Source organism: Salmo salar, chromosome 09 (genome assembly GCF_965601325.2).
Source record: "Salmo salar chromosome 09, fSalSal1, whole genome shotgun sequence".
NCBI lineage: Eukaryota > Metazoa > Chordata > Actinopteri > Salmoniformes > Salmonidae > Salmo > Salmo salar.
The window spans coordinates 84,529,046-84,547,016 of NC_138299.1; the positions used below are offsets into that span (position 1 = coordinate 84,529,046).

The 17,971-nt window shown below is 43.9% G+C and overlaps 1 protein-coding gene across 1 annotated transcript in view; it reads right to left on the bottom strand.

The window, feature by feature from the left end:
* LOC106611959 (AF4/FMR2 family member 2-like) overlaps positions 1-17,971 on the bottom strand; it is a 336,588-nt gene that overhangs the window by 166,802 nt on the left and 151,815 nt on the right. Inside the window, exon 5 of the mRNA XM_014212678.3 lies at positions 13,328-13,372. Coding sequence (XP_014068153.1) covers positions 13,328-13,372 — 45 coding nt within the window. The remainder of the gene's footprint in view (positions 1-13,327; positions 13,373-17,971) is intronic.

The following is a 17,971-nucleotide window of genomic DNA, read 5'->3' on the forward strand; positions in this document are numbered from 1 at the left end:
ACGGCACCTCCGTACCTTCAGGCTCTGATCAGGCCCTACACCCAAACAAGGGCACTCCGTTCATCCACCTCTGGCCTGCTCGCCTCCCTACCTCTGAGGAAGCACAGTTCCCGCTCAGCCCAGTCAAAACTGTTCGCTGCTCTGGCACCCCAATGGTGGAACAAGCTCCCTCACGACGCCAGGACAGCGGAGTCAATCACCACCTTCCGGAGACACCTGAAACCCCACCTCTTCAAGGAATACCTGGGATAGGATAAAGTAATCCTTCTAACCCCCCCTTAAAAGATTTAGATGCACTATTGTAAAGTGGTTGTTCCACTGGATATTATAGGTGAATGCACCAATTTGTAAGTCGCTCTGGATAAGAGCGTCTGCTAAATGACTAAAATGTAAAATGTAAATGTTACATACATACATACAGTCGGAAGTTTACATACACCTTAGCCAAATACATTTAAACTCAGTTTTTCACAAATCCTGGCATTTAATCCTAGTACAAATTCCCTGTCTTAGGTCAGTTAGGATCACCACTTTATTTTAAGAATGTGAAATGTCAGAATAATAGTAGAGAGAATGATTTATTTCAGCTTTCATTTCTTTCATCACATTCCCAGTGGGTCAGAAGTTTACATACTCTCAATTAGTATTTGGTAGCATTGCCTTTAAATTGTTTAACTTGGGTCAAGCATTTCGGGTAGCCTTCCACAAGCTTCCCACAATAAGCTGGGTGAATTTTGGCCCATTCTTCCTGACAGAGCTGGTGTAACTGAGTCAGGTTTGTAGGCCTCCTTGCTCGCACACGCTTTTTCAGTTCTGCCCACACATTTTCTATGGGATTGAGGTCAGGGCTTTGTGATGGCCACTGCAATACCTTGACTTTGTTGTCCTTAAGCCATTTTGCCACAACTTTGGAAGTATGTTTGGGGTCATTGTCCATTTGGAAGACTCATTTGCAACCAAGCCTTAACTTCATGACTGATGACTTGAGATGTTTCTTCAATATATCCACATCATTTTCCTACCTGATGATGCCATCTATTTTGTGAAGTTCACCAGTCCCTCCTGCAGCAAAGCACCCCCACAACATGATGCTGCCACCCCCGTGCTTCACGGTTGGGATGGTGTTCTTCGGCTTGCAAGCCTCCCCCTTTTTCCTCCAAACATAACGATGGTCATTATGGCCAAACAGTTCTGTTTTTGTTTCATCAGACCAGAGGACATTTCTCCAAAAAGTATGATCTTTGTCCCCATGTGCAGTTGCAAAACGTAGTCTGGCTTTTTTATGGCGGTTTTGGAGCAGTGGCTTCTTCCTTGCAGAGTGGCCTTTCAGGTTATGTCGATATAGGACTCGTTTTACTGTGGATATAGATACTTTTGTACCTGTTTCCTCCAGTATCTTCACAGGGTCCTTTGTTGTTGTTCTGGGATTGATTTGCAGTTTTCACACCAAAGTACGTTCATCTCTAGGAGACAGAATGTGTCTCCTTCCTGAGCGGTATGATGGTCGCATGGTCCCATGGTGTTTATACTTGCGTACTATTGTTTGTACAGATGAATGTGGTACCTTCAGGCGTTTGGAATTTGCTCCCAAGGATGAACCAGACTTGTGGAGGTCTACAAGATTTTATATTCCAAGATGGCGTAGCAGTCAGACGTCTTTGTCCTTCGTCTTGTCCCATGTGTATATATATATTTACATATTTTCTTCGCATATCTTTTTATATATATTTTTTCTAAAAACTCAACCTCAAAACACTCTCCTGCAACCTGCCTCACCAATTTAAAAAATAAAGTATTATTTACCTCAAATCTGAAATCTAGCCAGAGGTTAGCCAGAGGTTGGCCAGTTCACTGGCTAACGTTGGAGTTCAGCTAGCCACGGTTAGCGGTCATCAGCTATCCCTTAGCTCGAAAAGCTATCGCCAGTTTTGTACAGCGCGACTCAGACCAGAGCATACCGGACCTATTTTCTCTCCATGTCCCCGGATTTCTACCGCAGACTCTGGACATCTACACCTGGATCTTGCAGCTAGCTAGCTGCTACCCAAGTGACTATTGGCTAATGTTGGTCCCGGAGCTAAAATCAATTATTCCGGAGCTAGCCAGCTGAACAGTTCCATCAGCCACTCCTGGGCTACAATCACTTATCCGGACCTGTTTTACTGCCAATGCGGAGCCCCATCGGGCCTTCACGACAGGACTACCAACGTTATCTGCCCGAGGGAGTTATCCAACTGGCCCCTTCGTCGCGACGTAACCTGAACGCCCATCTGCGGCCTGCTAATCGTTAGCTGTCTTATCGGCTGCTATCGGATTAGGTCTATCGGACAATTTTCTTGGGCCACTATAACTATAGCTATTTTGCCAATTGGACTGGTCCCCCCTACCACACGGAACCCCACTAATCTACAGACGGAAATGCATGAGGTGGCTAAATACAGACCTCCCTCCATCTTCTGCCAGCTTGCTACCTATGATCCGGCTAGCTGTCTGAATCTCACGGGACCCTTATGATCACTCGGCTAAGCATGCCTCTCCTTAATGTCAATATGCCTTGTCCATTGCTGTTCTGGTTAGTGTTTATTGGCTTATTTCACTGTAGTTTATTGGCTTATTTCACTTATTTCACTGCTGTTCTGGTTACTGTTTATTGGCTTAATTCACTGTAAACCATCTTCTGGTTTCAATAATGTTTCTAGAGACAATATCTCTCTCATCATCACTCAATGCCTAGGTTTACCTTCACTGTATTCACATCCTACCATACCTTTGTCTGTACATTATACATTGAAGCTATTTTATCGCCCCCAGAAACCTGCTCCTTTTACTCTCTATTCTGGACGTCATAGACGACCAATTCTCATAGCTTTTAACCGTGCCCTTATCCTGCTCCTCCTCTGTTCCTCTGGTGATGTAGAGGTGAATCCAGGCCCTGTAGTGCCTAGCTCCACTCCTATTCCCCAGGCGCTCTCTTTTGATGACTTCTGTAACCGTAATAGCCTTGGTTTCATGCATGTTAACATTAGAAGCCTTCTCCCTAAGTTTGTTTTATTCACTGCTTTAGCACACTCTGCCAACCCGGATGTCCTAGCCGTGTCTGAATCCTGGCTTAGGAAGTCCACCAAAAACTCTGAAATCTTCATCCCTTCGTACAACATTTTCAGACAAGATAGAACGGCCAAAGGGGACGGTGTTGCAATCTACTGCAGAGATAGCCTGCAGAGTTCTGTCCTACTATCCAGGTCTGTACCCAAACAATTTGAACTTCTACTTTTAAAAATCCATCTCTCTAAAAACAAGTCTCTCACCGTTGCCGCCTGCTATAGACCACCCTCTGCCCCCAGCTGTGCTCTGGACACCATATGTGAACTGATTGCCCCCCATCTATCTTCAGAGCTCGTGCTGCTAGGTGACCTAAACTGGGACATGCTTAACACCCCAGCCATCCTACAATCTAAGCTTGATGCCCTCAATCTCACACAAATTATCAATGAACCTACCAGATACCACCCCAAAGCCGTAAACACGGGCACCCTCATAGATATCATCCTAACCAACTTGCCCTCTAAATACACCTCTGCTGTTTTCAACCAAGATCTCAGCGATCACTGCCTCATTGCCTGCATCCGTAATGGGAAAGCGGTCAAACGACCTCCACTCATCACTGTCAAACGCTCCCTGAAACATTTCAGCGAGCAAGCCTTTCTAATCGACCTGGCCCGGGTATCCTGGAAGGATATTGACCTCATCCCTTCAGTAGAGGATGCCTGGTTATTTAAAAAAAAAAGCCTTCCTCACCATCTTAAATAAGCATGCCCCATTCAAGAAATGTAGAACCAGGAACAGATATAGCCCTTGGTTCTCTCCAGACCTGACTGCCCTTAACCAACACAAAAACATCCTATGGCGTTCTGCATTAGCATCGAACAGCCCCCGTGATATGCAACTTTTCAGGGAAGTTAGAAACCAATATACACAGGCAGTTAGAAAAGCCAAGGCTAGCTTTTTCAAGCAGAAATTTCCTTCCTGCAACACAAAATCAAAAAAGTTCTGAGACAGTGAAAAGTCTATGGAGAATAAGAACACCTTCTCCCAGCTGCCCACTGCACTGAGGAAAGGAAACTCTGTCACCTCCGATAAATCCACTATAATTGAGAACTTCAATAAGTATTTTTCTACGGCTGGCCATGCTTTCCACCTGGCTACCCTTACCGCGGTCAACAGCACTGCACCCCCCACAGCTACTCACCCAAGCCTACTTCATTTCTCCTTCTCCCAAATCCAGTCAGCTGATGTTCTGAAAGAGCTGCAAAATCTGGACCCCTACAAATGAGCCGGGCTAGACAATCTGGACCCTTTCTTTCTAAAAATGTTGCAACCACTATTACTAGCCTGTTCAACCTCTCTTTCGTGTCGTCTGAGATTCCAAAAGATTGGAAAGCAGCTGCTGTCATCCCCCAATTCAAAGGAGGGGACACTCTTGACCCAAACTGCTACAGACCTATATCTATCCTACCCTGCCTTTCTAAGGTCTTCGAAAGCCAAGTCAACAAACAAATTACCGACCATTTCGAATCCCACCGCACCTTCTCCGCTATGCAATCTGGTTTCAGAGCTGGTCATGGATGCACCTCAGCCACGCTCAAGGTCCTAAACGATATTGTAACCGCCATCGATAAGAAACAATACTGTGCTGCCGTATTCATTGACCTGGCCAAGGCTTTCGACTCTGTCAATCACCACATCCTCATCGGCAGACTCAATAGCCTTGGTTTCTCAAATGATTGCCTCGCCTGGTTCACCAACTACTTCTCTGATAGAGTTCAATGTGTCAAATCGCAGGGCCTGTTGTCCGGGCCTCTGGCAGTCTCTATGGGGGTGCCACAGGGTTCAATTCTTGGGCCAACTCTTTTCTCTGTATACATCAATGATGTCGCTCTTGCTGCTGGTGAGTCTCTGATCCACCTCTACGCAGACGACACCATTCTGTATACTTCTGGCCCTTCTTTGGACACTGTGTTAACAACCCTCCAGACGAGCTTCAATGCCATATAACTCTCCTTCTGTGGCCTCCAACTGCTCTTAAATACAAGTAAAACTAAATGCATGCTCTTCAACCGATCGCTGCCCGCACCTGCCCGCCCGTCCAGCATCACTACTCTGGACGGTTCTTACTTAGAATATGTGGACAACTACAAATACCTAGGTGTCTGGTTAGACTGTAAGCTCTCCTTCCAGACTCACATCAAACATCTCCGATCCAAAGTGAAATCTTGAATTGGCTTCCTATTTCGCAACAAAGCATCCTTCCCTCATGCTGCCAAACATACCCTCGTAAAACTGACCATCCTACCGATCCTCGACTTCGGCGATGTCATTTACAAAATAGCCTCCAATACCCTACTCAATAAACTGGATGCAGTCTATCACAGTGCCATCCGTTTTGTCACCAAAGCCCCATATACTACCCACCACTGCGACCTGTACGCTCTCGTTGGCTGGCCCTCGCTTCATACTCGTCGCCAAACCCACTGGCTCTAGGTCATCTACAAGACCCTGCTAGGTAAAGTCCCCCCTTATCTCAGCTCACTGGTCACCATAGCAGCACCCACCGGTAGCACACGCTCCAGCAGGTATATCTCTCTGGTCACCCCCAAAGCCAATTCCTCCTTTGGCCCTCTCTCCTTCCAGTTCTCCGCTGCCAATGACTGGAACGAACTACAAAAATCTCTGAAACTGTTAACACTCATCTCCCTCACTAGCTTTAAGCACCAGCTGTCAGAGCAGCTCACAGATCACTGCACCTGTACATAGCCCATCTATAATTTAGCCCAAACAACTACCTCTTCCCCTACTGTATTTATTTATTTATTTAGCTCCTTTGCACCCCATTATTTCTATTTGTACTTTGCACTTTCTTCCACTACAAATCTACCATTCCAGTGTTTTACTTGCTATATTGTATTTACTTTGCCACCATGGCCTTTTTTGCCTTTACCTCCCTTATCTCACCTCATTTGCTCACATTGTATATAGACTTGTTTTTCTACTGTATTATTGACTGTATGTTTGTTTTACTCCATGTGTAACTCTGTGTTGTTGTATGTGTCGAACTGCTTTGCTTTATCTTGGCCAGGTCGCAATTGTAAATGAGAACTTGTTCTCAACTTGCTTACCTGGTTAAATAAAGGTGAAATAATTTATTTTAAAAATTCTGAGATCTTGGCTGATTTCTTTTGATTTTCCCATGATGTTAAGCAAAGAGGCACTGAGTTTCAAGGTAGGCCTTGAAATACATCCACACGTACACCTCCAATTGACTTAAATGATGTCAATTAGCCTATCAGAAGCTTCTAAAGCCATGACATCATTTTCTGGAACTGTCCAAGCTGTTTCAAGGCACAGTCAACTTAGTGTATGTAAACTTCTGACCCACTGGAATTGTGATACAGTGAATTATAAGTGAAATAATCTGTCTGTAAACAATTGTTGGAAAAATTACTTGTGTCACGTACATAGTAGATGTCCTAACCGACTTGCCAAAACTATAGTTTGTTAACAAGACATTTGTGGAGTGGTTGAAAAACGACTTTTAATGACTTCAACCTAAGTGTATGTAAACTTCCGACTTCAATTGTATGTTTTCAGACCATTTCCTCAATACTTTGTTGAAGCACCTTTGGCAGCGATTACAGCATCAATTTTCTTCGGTATGATGCTACAAGCTTGGCACAGTTTCTCGCATTCTTCTCTGCAGATCCTCTCAAGCTCTGTCCGGTTGGATGGGGAGCGCTGCTGCACAGCTATTTTCAGCTATTTTCACAGCTAGTCGATCCAGAGATGTTCGATCGGGTTCAAGTCTGGGCTCTGGCTGGACCACTCAAGGACATTCCGAGACTTGTCCCGAAGTCACTCTTGCGTTGTCTTGGCTGCGTGCTTTGAGTCGTTGTCCTGTTGGAAGGTGAACCTTCGCATCAGTCTGAGGTCCTGAGTGCTCTGGAGCAGGTTTTCATCAAGGATCTCTCTGTACTTTGCTCCATTCATCTTTGCCTCGATCCTGACTACTCTCCCATCCCTGCCGCTGAAAAACATCCCCACAGCATGATGCTGCCACCACCATGCTTCACCGTAGGGATTGTGTCAGGTTTCCTCCAGGCGTGACGCTTGCCATTCAGGCCAAAGAGTTCAATCTTGGTTTCATCAGACCAGAGATTCTTGTTTCTCATGGTATGAGAGTCCTTTAGGTGCCTTTTGGTAAACTCCAAGCGGGCTGTCAGGTAGGCGCCTTTTACTGAGGAGTGGCTTCTGTCTGGCCACTCTACCATTAAGGCCTGATTGGAGAAGTGCTGTACAGATTGTTGTCCTTCTGGAAGGTTCTCCCATCTCCACAGATGAACCCTGGAGTTCTGTTCGGGTTCATGGTCACCTCCCTGACCAAGGCCTTTCTCCCCCAATTGCTCAGTTTGGCCGGGCGGCCAACTCTATGAAGAGTCTTGGTGGTTCTAAACCTCTTTCATTTAAGAATGATGGAGGCTACTGTGTTCTTTGGGACCTTCAATGCTGCAGACATTGTTTGGTACCCTTCCCCAGATCTGTGCCACGACACAATCCTGTCTCAGAGCTCTACAGACAATTCCTTCAACCTAATGGCTTGGTTTTTGCTCTGTGGGACCTTATATAGACAGGTGTGTGCCTATTCAAATCATGTCAAATCAATTGAATTTACCACATGTGGACTCCAATCAAGTTGTAGAAACATCTCAAGGAAGATCAATGGAAACAGGATGCACCTGAGCTCAATTTCGAGTCTCATAGCAAAGGGTCTGAATATTTATGTAAATAATACATTTTAAAACATTTCTAAAAACCTGTTTTCACTATGTCGTTGTGTGTAGATTGATGAGTAAAAATGTGTATTTAATCCATTTTAGAATAAGACTGTAATGTAACAAAATGTGGAAAAAGGGAAGGGGTCTGAATACTTTCTGAATGCACTGTATATCAATCTTGAAGAGGATTATTTATCTGGATGCAGTTTGAATGGAATTGATGAAGAGAGAGAAAGACTGCAAGAGAGTGCTCACAAAGCAAATGTGCCAAACTCAGGGCTGAGTGTCTGCAGGTTTTTGCTCCTCCCTTGTACTTGATTGATGAATTAAGGTCACTAATTAGTGAGGAACTCTCCACACCTGGTTGTCAAGGTCTTAATCGAAAGGAAAAAACAAAAACCCGCAGACACTAGACCCTCCTGTCACGCCCTGACCATAGAGAGTCCTTGGTTCTCTATGGTGTTGAGGTCAGAGCGTGACTAGGGGGGTGTTCTAGTCATTCTATTTCTATGTTGGTGAGTTGTATGGTTCCCTATTAGAGGCAGCTGGTAATCGTTGCCTCTAATTGCGGATCATATTTAGGAAGCCCTTTCTCCCACCTGCTTTGTGGGATATTGTTTCAGTTAGTGCCCATGTGCACGCTGTACTTCACGTTCGTTGGATGTTTTTTTTTTTTTTTTTTTTACTGTGAATGAAAATTATGTGGAACTCAACTCACGCCTTGGTCCACTCTGTACGACGATCGTGACACCTCCATGGAATGAGTTTGACACCCCAGATTTAAAGCAGCGATATATATTCGAGTGATAGACTTTTAAAACTCTGCAGCTGCAATTTAAAACAAAATCTTTACAAATAGAAAATTATCTCCAGATGGAGATGTGTAAATTAGAAGTGCATTCAGTCCTTATATTACTGTAGCATATGCTGCAGCAAATTTAGGCCTACCTGTCACAAGAAAAAAGTTACCATGATGAGATGATACTGAGATGGGATGTCTGTCCCCACCCTGAGTATTGATGATTGATCATGCAGAGAGCAGAGAGAAGGCCTTAGAGAAGCCATATTTAGCAGCATAATTTAACAGTTCCATTTCACGTCATGCAGTTCATAAAAATATTTTTTAAATAATTTACAACTTTCTCTTATTTATCCCGGGAAAGGGGAGTGGGTTTGGGTGGGAAATCTCGTTAATTCTTAGTAACCTGGTTCAACCCTAGGTCACAGGGAATAGAGATACTGGGAGGGCTTTAGTGCAGGGTTATAACAGGGAGTCTGGGATACTCACTGATACGCTTGTATGGCTGAGGAGGCTGGGGTGTGTTTGGTACCAGCCAATGAAGCATCACTATGGCGACTGACTTCCAGTCATAAACCAATGCAGCCTCTCCAGCGCCTCTGGCAACGGTAGTACTGTAGACGTCACGGAAACCAGTAGAGGACTACGCACTTCCCCCGAATGAGCGACCGAGCGGCTGAGTTATGTGAACCTGTCAAATACGGAACCCTCTGGGAGGGTGATGATGTAAAATAACAGTTGCCGGGCAACCGGCAATATGGCCATCAGGTGGAGTGAATTAAAGCAAGAAACTCCCCAGAACCAGACGGGCAAAGCAAGCAGAGCGAGGAGGTTTTAAAGGACAGGCAGAGCACTGACTATATGCTAGCAGGGTAGTCCATATCTCCAATCATATTGTTGGATAGCGATGTGTTCTTAAAAGTGGATGAAATGGTCTAATTTAGAGATGGATCTAAATGTGCGTAATGGATACCTGGAGGAAAATGGGGGAGGGTCATGTCATTTCAATTTCAGTCAAGTGGAGGGTTTAGTATTTTTTTTTATCTTGTCCAGGCGAGGGTCATGCAATTTGCAATTAATGAAATGTCTATATTGCTCAGTGTTTTAGAATGATTTGCTTATTAGGCTATATATTGATGTGTGCCCGATGCCGTTCCTCATCTCTGATTCTCTGCTGGGTGTGCAATAGAAAGTGTGCCTAAAGGCTATTTAGTGTGGTCTCAATCAAATGATACATAGGCTATAGGCTACGAAGTACATGCTTGGAGAAGCACAGAGCAACATTATATTTCTAAGATAGCTGCTGGGATGGTGTACATTCAACTAGGCTGCATTACACACTGTAATGGACATTCCAAACATGAGCCCCAGCCTGCTCTGCCCTAGCTGATCAAAAACATTTTTATGTGATGCCTAACCAATGGCTTTGCTGTGTAGGCCTCACATTAAGACTGTCACGCCCTGACCATAGAGAGCCCTCGGGGTTCTCTATGGTGTAATAGGTCAGAGTGAGACTAGGGGGTTTCTAGATAGTATATTTCTATGTTGGTGTATGTGTATAGTTCCCAGTTGGTGGCAGCTGATAATCAGCTGGGAGACCCTTCCTTGCGAGACCCTTCCTTGGCGGGAGTTGCCGAGGAGTAAAGGGGGACAGCGACGACGCCGGGGTCTGCGGGCACAAACAGCCCAAGGGCAACCCCAAGCTTTTTTGGGGGGGGGGCACAAGGGGCGGTCGGCCGAGGGGAGTGCCAGAGACCGTCTGGGGAGTCGATAGAGCAGTTGGAGGAGGGATATCGGAGAGAGATGTTGGTTAGGTGTATTCTGCAGCACAGACGTCCCGAGGAGCGTCTCATCAGTCCGGTGCAACCTGTGCCGGCTCCACGCACCAGGCCTCCAGTGCGCCTTCCTAACCCGGTACGTCCTGTGCCGGCTCCCTGCACTCGCCCTGAGGAGCGTCCAAGCACGGCATCCAGTCCCGCTCCATGGCCGGAGCCTTCCTCTGCGCCGGTGCTCAGTCCAGGCACGGTGTCCAGTCCCACTCCATGGCCGGAGCCTTCCTCTGCGCCGGTGCCCAGTCCAGGCCCGGCGTTCAGCCCGGCTCCATGGCCGGATCCGCGGTCTGAGCGGGTGCTACGTCCCGCACCAGAGCCGCCACCGACGCTAGTTGCCCACCCTAACCCTCCCCATCTAGTTTCAGGTTTCGCGGTCGGAGTCCGCACCTTTTGGGGGGGTACTGTCACGCCCTCGGGGTTCTCTATGGTGTAATAGGTCAGAGCGTGACTAGGGGGTTTCTAGATAGTATAATTCTATGTTGGTGTATGTGTATGGTTCCCAATTGGAGGCAGCTGATAATCATTGCCTCTAATTGGGGATCATACTTAGTGTGTTCCTTTTTCCACCTGCGATGTGGGATATTGTTTTGTTTTGTGTGAGTGCCTTTGTGCGCTACGTTTTGCACGATCGTTATATCTTTGTTGTTTTTTTTTAAGTTTCATGAGCAATAAAATGTGGAACTCGACTCACGCTGCACCTTGGTCCAGTTATTTAAACGACGGTCGTGACAAAGATGGATTCCCAGACTTGAATATAATAATAATAATACTGATCGAATATCTCTGGGAGATAAGGGAGAAACTGTCACGTCCTGACCAGTAAAGGGGTTATTTGTTCTTATAGTTTGGTCAGGATGTGGCAGGGGGTATTTGTTTTATGTGGTTCAGGGTGTGTTTGTGTATGTGTTCATGTAGAGGGGGTATTTGGTTTATATGGTTCGGGGTGGTTATGTATGTAGAGGGGTATTTGATTTATTAGTCCAGGGTTTTGGTTATTGTTCTATGTTAGTTTATTTCTATGTTCAGTCAAGGGTATTGTATTTCTATGTTTAGGTAATGGGATTGGGGCCTTCAATTGGAGGCAGCTGTCTATCGTTGCCTCTGATTGAAGGTCCTATATATAGGTATGTGTTTGTCATGGGATTTTGTCGGCGATTGTTGCTGTGTATAGCTTTGTGCCTTACCGGCCTGTTCTTTGTCGTCGTGTTGTTTGTATACGTGTTTGTTTTGGGTTTTTCCTTCTTTATCCGGTGAGTATACATTTTCCCGCTGCGTCTTGGTCTAAACCCTACGACAACCGTGACAGAAACTCTGAGCCAAGGTTGTATGCAAGAAGACTCAAGGCTGTAATCGCTGCCAAAGGTGCTTCAACAAAGTACTGAGTAAAGGGTCTGAATACATTATGTGATATTTCAGTTTTATATATTTTTTTAATGAGCAAAAATTGTTAAAAACCTGTTGTCTTTGTCATTATGGGGTATTGTGTGTAGATTGATAAGGAAAACATGCACTGTATATACCTTCCTAATATTGAGTTGCACCCCTTTTTGCCCTCAGAACAACCTAAATGTGTCTTGCCCATTCCCCCTCTGAATGACACACATACAGAATCCATCTCTCAACTGTCTCAAGGCTTACAAATCCTTCTTTAACCTGTCTCCTCCCCTTCATCTACACTGATTGAAGTGAATTTAACAAGTGACATCAATAAGGGATCTTAGCTTCACCTGGATTCACCTGGTCAGTCAGTCTGTCATGGAAAGAGGTGTTCCTAATGTTTTGTACACTCGGTGTAGATATCCAAGCCTACCTATTTCTGGAAATAAATTAAATGTAGTATTAGCCTTATATTTAGCTAATGAATGATGGACTATGCATAAGCTTCTAACTTATAGCCTCTGTCTCTTGCTCAATACGCACCTGGCCTCTCTCTTTAAAAAACGCTCCTTAGCTCTGGAGGACTGAGTTTGGGAAACGTTGTCATAGGCTATATATTGGATAAAGGCGCCATCATTAGGCTTATATTTATGTGCTTTGTATAGTTTAAAATGACACTTCCTGGGAGAAAAGTTATTTATTCTCGGGATGAACATTTATAAAATACCGGGAAAATATTCAACCCTACTGTGACCCCTCACTCTGGGAACTCACCTGTATGTCTCTCTTCATCACACTCTTAGAAAAAAAGGTGCTATGTAGAACCTGAAAGGTAGAACCAGGTAGAACCATTCTGGAAACAAAAATGGTTTTACCTGGAACCAAAACAGATTATCCTATGGGGACAACCGAAGAACTCTTTTGGAACACTTATTCGAAGAGTGTAATTACAGGTCAGATCACATGGAGTGAATCAGCACCTGCTACAAAGGTCAAAGTTCACAGAAAAGGCAGCCTATATGTTTGCATCTAAGAATACAAGAAGGAAATGTATTTTTCAGTTCACATGGACCCAGTGCCCTTTACATTCAAATTCTGTACAAGCTATTATGCACAGAATGGATTGCTAATCAAAAGAGCGCGTCTCGGCATTGAAGAAAGTCAAAGCACTTTTCACACTGACATTTTAGAGGATCTAAATGTGCTAGCCAGCTTCAGCCCTTGATGAATTTGATCAGATTTGTATTAGAACACAAGGGCCCATTATAATAGGATCACAGAAGCCTTTCTCTTTTCTTTGTGCCTGGGTGGATAAGTGGCTTTGTGTGCAAACAGTATCTGAGGCGTAACCAGGTGTAATTAACAGTATCTGAGGCGTAACCAGGTGTAATTAACAGTATCTGAGGCATAATCAGGTGTAATTAACAGTATCTGAGGCATAATCAGGTGTAATTAACGGGGGGCAGGGAAAGGAAGTGAATCTAACTTACCCGTAGAATCTCCTCCACACAGCTGGAGTCACTGGACAGGCCGACCTGCAGACACACAGAAGAAAAAGGCTGTTGTTAGACAGAGAGGAAGAAAAGGCACCAGATAGTTTCAAAGAGAGTAGCCTAAAGGTAGCCAAAATACGTAATGGTAAACTAAAGACCATCTCAACTAATAGCAGTTAAGAGTGTTGGGCCAGAATCCGAAAGGTCGCTGGTTCTAATCCCCGAGCTGACTAGGTGAAACATATGTTGATGTGCTCTTGAGCAAGGCACTTAACCATCATTTCTCCTGTAAGTTGCTCTGGATAAGAGCGTCTGCTAGGCCTATCTATTCTAGTCTGAGAGATGACTGCTAAGGGACAGATAGGCCTATCTATTCTGTCTGAGAGATGACTGCTAGTGGACAGATAGGCCTATATATTCTAGTCTGAGATGACTGCTAAGGGACAGATAGGCCTATCTATTCTAGTCTGAGAGATGACTGCTAGGGGACAGATAGGCCTATCTATTATGTCTAAGAGATGACTGATAGGGGATGACATCGCTCTTCAATGCTCACAAATGGTCTTAGGTAATCAGGCATTGCCAGCCAGCCAACAGCTATCCCTCTCTCACCCCCTCAGCCCAGACACACAGCAGACTTGGAGCGGACAAGCACTGGCCAAGACTGAGTCAGATAAATCCTAGACCTGGAACGTGCCAAGACTGGGTCAGATAAATCCTAGAACTGGAATGGGCCAGGACTGGATCAGATAAATCCTAGACCTGGAACGGGCTGCTGTGTGTGTGTGTGTGTGTGTGTGTGTGTGTGTGTGTGTGTGTGTGTGTGTGTGTGTGTGTGTGTGTGTGTGTGTGTGTGTGTGTGTGTGTGTGTGTGTGTGTGTGTGTGTGTGTGTGTGTGTGTGTGTGTGTGTGTAGGCTACAGTATGTCCTGTAGTTGATCTCTGGGCTGGCTCATTATACCATGCCACCTACAGAGCCACATGGGACCCTGGCTGACTGGCTGGCTCTCACAGCCTGCTCTGCTCTACTAGTGACATCAGCCCACCCCGGGTATTACTGAGGGCATCCTGACACTGGAAAGGTCAGTGGGTCTGAGGAGAGGGTTGGGGGCAGTGGGTAGCGGTGAGGAGTGGGGAGAAGAGTGATGGAGAGAGCAGAGCTGGGCTTTATCCACCTCAGGTTGCATGGAGCTGGGTAGCTACACACAGCAGCATCCCCCAGACACTCCCCATGCCATTTGTTGATCTGTCATGTTTTTCCACAGCCCTCCTACTGCCGCACCCCTCTCTGCCTCTATTTTACACAATGGTGTGATCTGTGTTGAAAAGCTGCTAAACTACATGCAAGAAAACATCCACAGTAAGAATCTATAGTTGGAAATTATATATTGTGGTTTTATGAATACGCATCTCTGCAAAGTACAAGTTCTATTTCATTCTGAGTATCAAAAAACCATGACAGAAAGCAATTATAACACAAATAATGGCAGAATGCATTGTTTAACTATTACATCAAATAGCTAATTAGTAAAACGAATAACAACATCTATATTTCACTGGTATTCCTCTCAGGTGATATTAGTGCTTGACTGTTTGTGCCTGTGTGTTTATGACTGAGCCGCGCTGCACAGTGCCAGTCCACGGCAGAGGGAGTCTGAAGGCATCCTAATTCATCCCAGATCCCACAAGAGGAGATGGAGTCTGTAGGAGCTTTGTAAACAAGCCTCACATACAGACATAAACTTCCTGTTAGCTCAACCACCAGTACATAATATCCTGTTCCCATAGAAACCAACAGATGAGCTCTAATCAGAACGTTCTCTACCATTGTCCTCTGTCTAATAGAAGATACAGAGGCACAGCTTATTACAGCCACACTGGGGTTCATATCCCCGTCACCTGTGGTGAACCCCATTTATAATCCAGGCGTGACTCTCGCAGGTTCTCTACGTCTGCTTTCTTCTTCTGCCTCGGGAATGAACACCAAATGTCAACGATATAAAGAGGGATCCCAGTTCAGTGACAAACTGTTTACACCCGCTCTGAGAGGCTTGGGCTTGTCGGGATCAAGTCAGATGTGACAGATATCTGGGTTCTTATTGCAGTGTTTATGTCATGGTTATGATACTGTAGCTAATGGGAGTCGGCTGAGATAAAACAAAGAGCGGCAGTCACAGTGCAGCCGGCTGGCTGACATAAATTGTGAAATTTCAGATAGCATTTGACAAAGGCATTTCCAATGGGTAGAGAAGTGTGTTTACAGCCGCATTAAAGCAAGGAGTCACCTTCATTTCTTATATTCCCCCAAGTTATTTTAGAAAACGACTGGAACAGAACTATCCAGCTGAGATCTTATTTCCTGACTCAGGCAGGGTTCTCTATGTACCTGCCATTCCAGTCAGATTGAATGGGCATTGGGCTTACAAATGATTTCTCTGATATAGGCAAATTTCCCATGGGAATAAAAGCTTTGCAAGATGCCAGTGTTCCAGAATAGCATGGTCCCGTGGCCAATGTAAAATACAAATGAGAAATGCTTTCAGATCTAATTCTCTACAATTCCATGTTAAAAACCATTTGTGTTGACAGAGTATTGACTGTAAAGTGTATGCAGAATTCTGAAATCATGAGGGATCGAAAAACACAGAGGATCCAATAGTGAATATTGAGCCGCTCAGTGTTACAACTGGTGACCACTGACAACTTTTAATCACACTAAAGCAGTTCATTGTGTCTTCAGTTTCATGAATTTAACATGCTTCTATTCATGTGAGAAAAAAATATTCAATTTAATCTGGAATGGCAAACCAGACAAAGTTAAATAGGCCTATTCATATCATGAACATGAGTTTGGAGGGTTAAAACGATTAAATATTAAAGCATTAAACCTCTCAGGAGTGGTTGTTGAGTCATAATGACTGTGTTAAGATGGACCTATAAACAGTACTGTTAGGAGGTCTGAAAAAACACAATCAATCAATGGGAAATATAATTATACTCTTAGGTAAAGTATTTATTCATAGGGCAATCTCAGTAGAAATGGTACAGATAGAGGTTCCCTCAAAATATGAAATAGTATTGCAATGTACTGGGATTTATGGGTTAGTATGTGGACATCTGAGGGGTGTAATTAATATTAGAGGGATTGGTTGATTTGACGATGATGCACTTGGAGTCCAGTATAAATAGGAAGAGACTATACATGTATAGTTGTGTTTTTTTTTAATAAAACATGATTTAAGTAATGTTATTTGATAAACTAATATGTCTGCTAATTTCATAGCTGATCTAAAATGCTTGGTGTTTTTCTCACACGGAAAAAGCAAAGCATTTTAATTGGCAGATGCAGATATCACTAGAAGTGTCCCTAATCTCTCTCCAAGTTCTTTTTTTGGCACGACACGGGAGAATGGAAAAAAAGAAGAACAAAATGGAGGAAGAAATGTCATTCACCTCGTTCTGCAAGACTGCAGAAAGCTTTCAGGGGAAAGGAAGACGTATTCCTTTGAATGATGTGCGGATCCGGGGAATATTGCAGAGGCAATTACTGGGGCAGAAATCAGTTTTCTCTGAAATAGCTGTTGAGAAAAGCGTCTGCACATCAACAACAGATAAGATGTATGTGGCACAAGGCTCTGATGCTCTCTGCAACAGCTCAAATTGTGCTTAGAAAGTGGAAGAGCAGCTCCAGGAACAAATAGGTAGATTTGAACATGAGATGAGAAGCAGCTCACAGAGGGCTTTCTATCTGTCTATCCTTCTGACAATGGACGGATGAACAAACAAGGGGGAAAACATGATAGATGACAGAAAAAACGACAACACAGATAGTCACAGAAAATCACATAGCATAGTCGACATTCATAGGCTGATATATAGAAACAGATGTACAGATGCACTATGAGATGAATTATTTTATATTCTTTCTGTTTTCCATTTCAGGTCTTCACAAAAAACCTAAGCGTGATATGAATCAATTTGAGTATACATCTTTATCAACAACGACAGTTTTCTAGTAGGAAAGTATTCAGACCCCTTTACTTTTTCCACATTGTTATGTTACAGCCTTATTTTAAAATTGATTAAAATGTTGTTGTTTTTTATCAATCTACACACAATACCTCATAGTGAGAAAGCAAAAACAGGTTTTTTGAAATTTTTGTTACTAATTTTTATTTTAAAAAACATCACATTTACATACAGTTGAAGTCGGAAGTTTACATACACCTTAGCCAAATACATTTAAACTCAGTTTTACACAATTCCTGACATTTAATCATAGTAACAATTCCCTGTTTTTGGTCAGTTAGGATCACCACTTTATTTTAAGAATGTGAAATGTCAGGATAATAGTAGAGAGAATGATTTATTTCAGCTTATATTTCTTTCATCACACTCCCAGTGGGTTAGAAGTTTATATACACTCAATTAGTATTTGGTAGCATTGCCTTTAAATTGTTTAACTTGGATCAAACATGTCAGGTAGCCTTCCACAAGCTTCCCACAATAAGTTGGGTGAATTTTCGCCCATTCCTCCTGACAGAGATGGTGTAACTGAGTCAAGTTTTTAGGCCTCCTTGCTCACACACGCTTTTTCAGTTCTGCCCACAGATTTTTCATAGGATTGAGGTCAGGGCTTTGT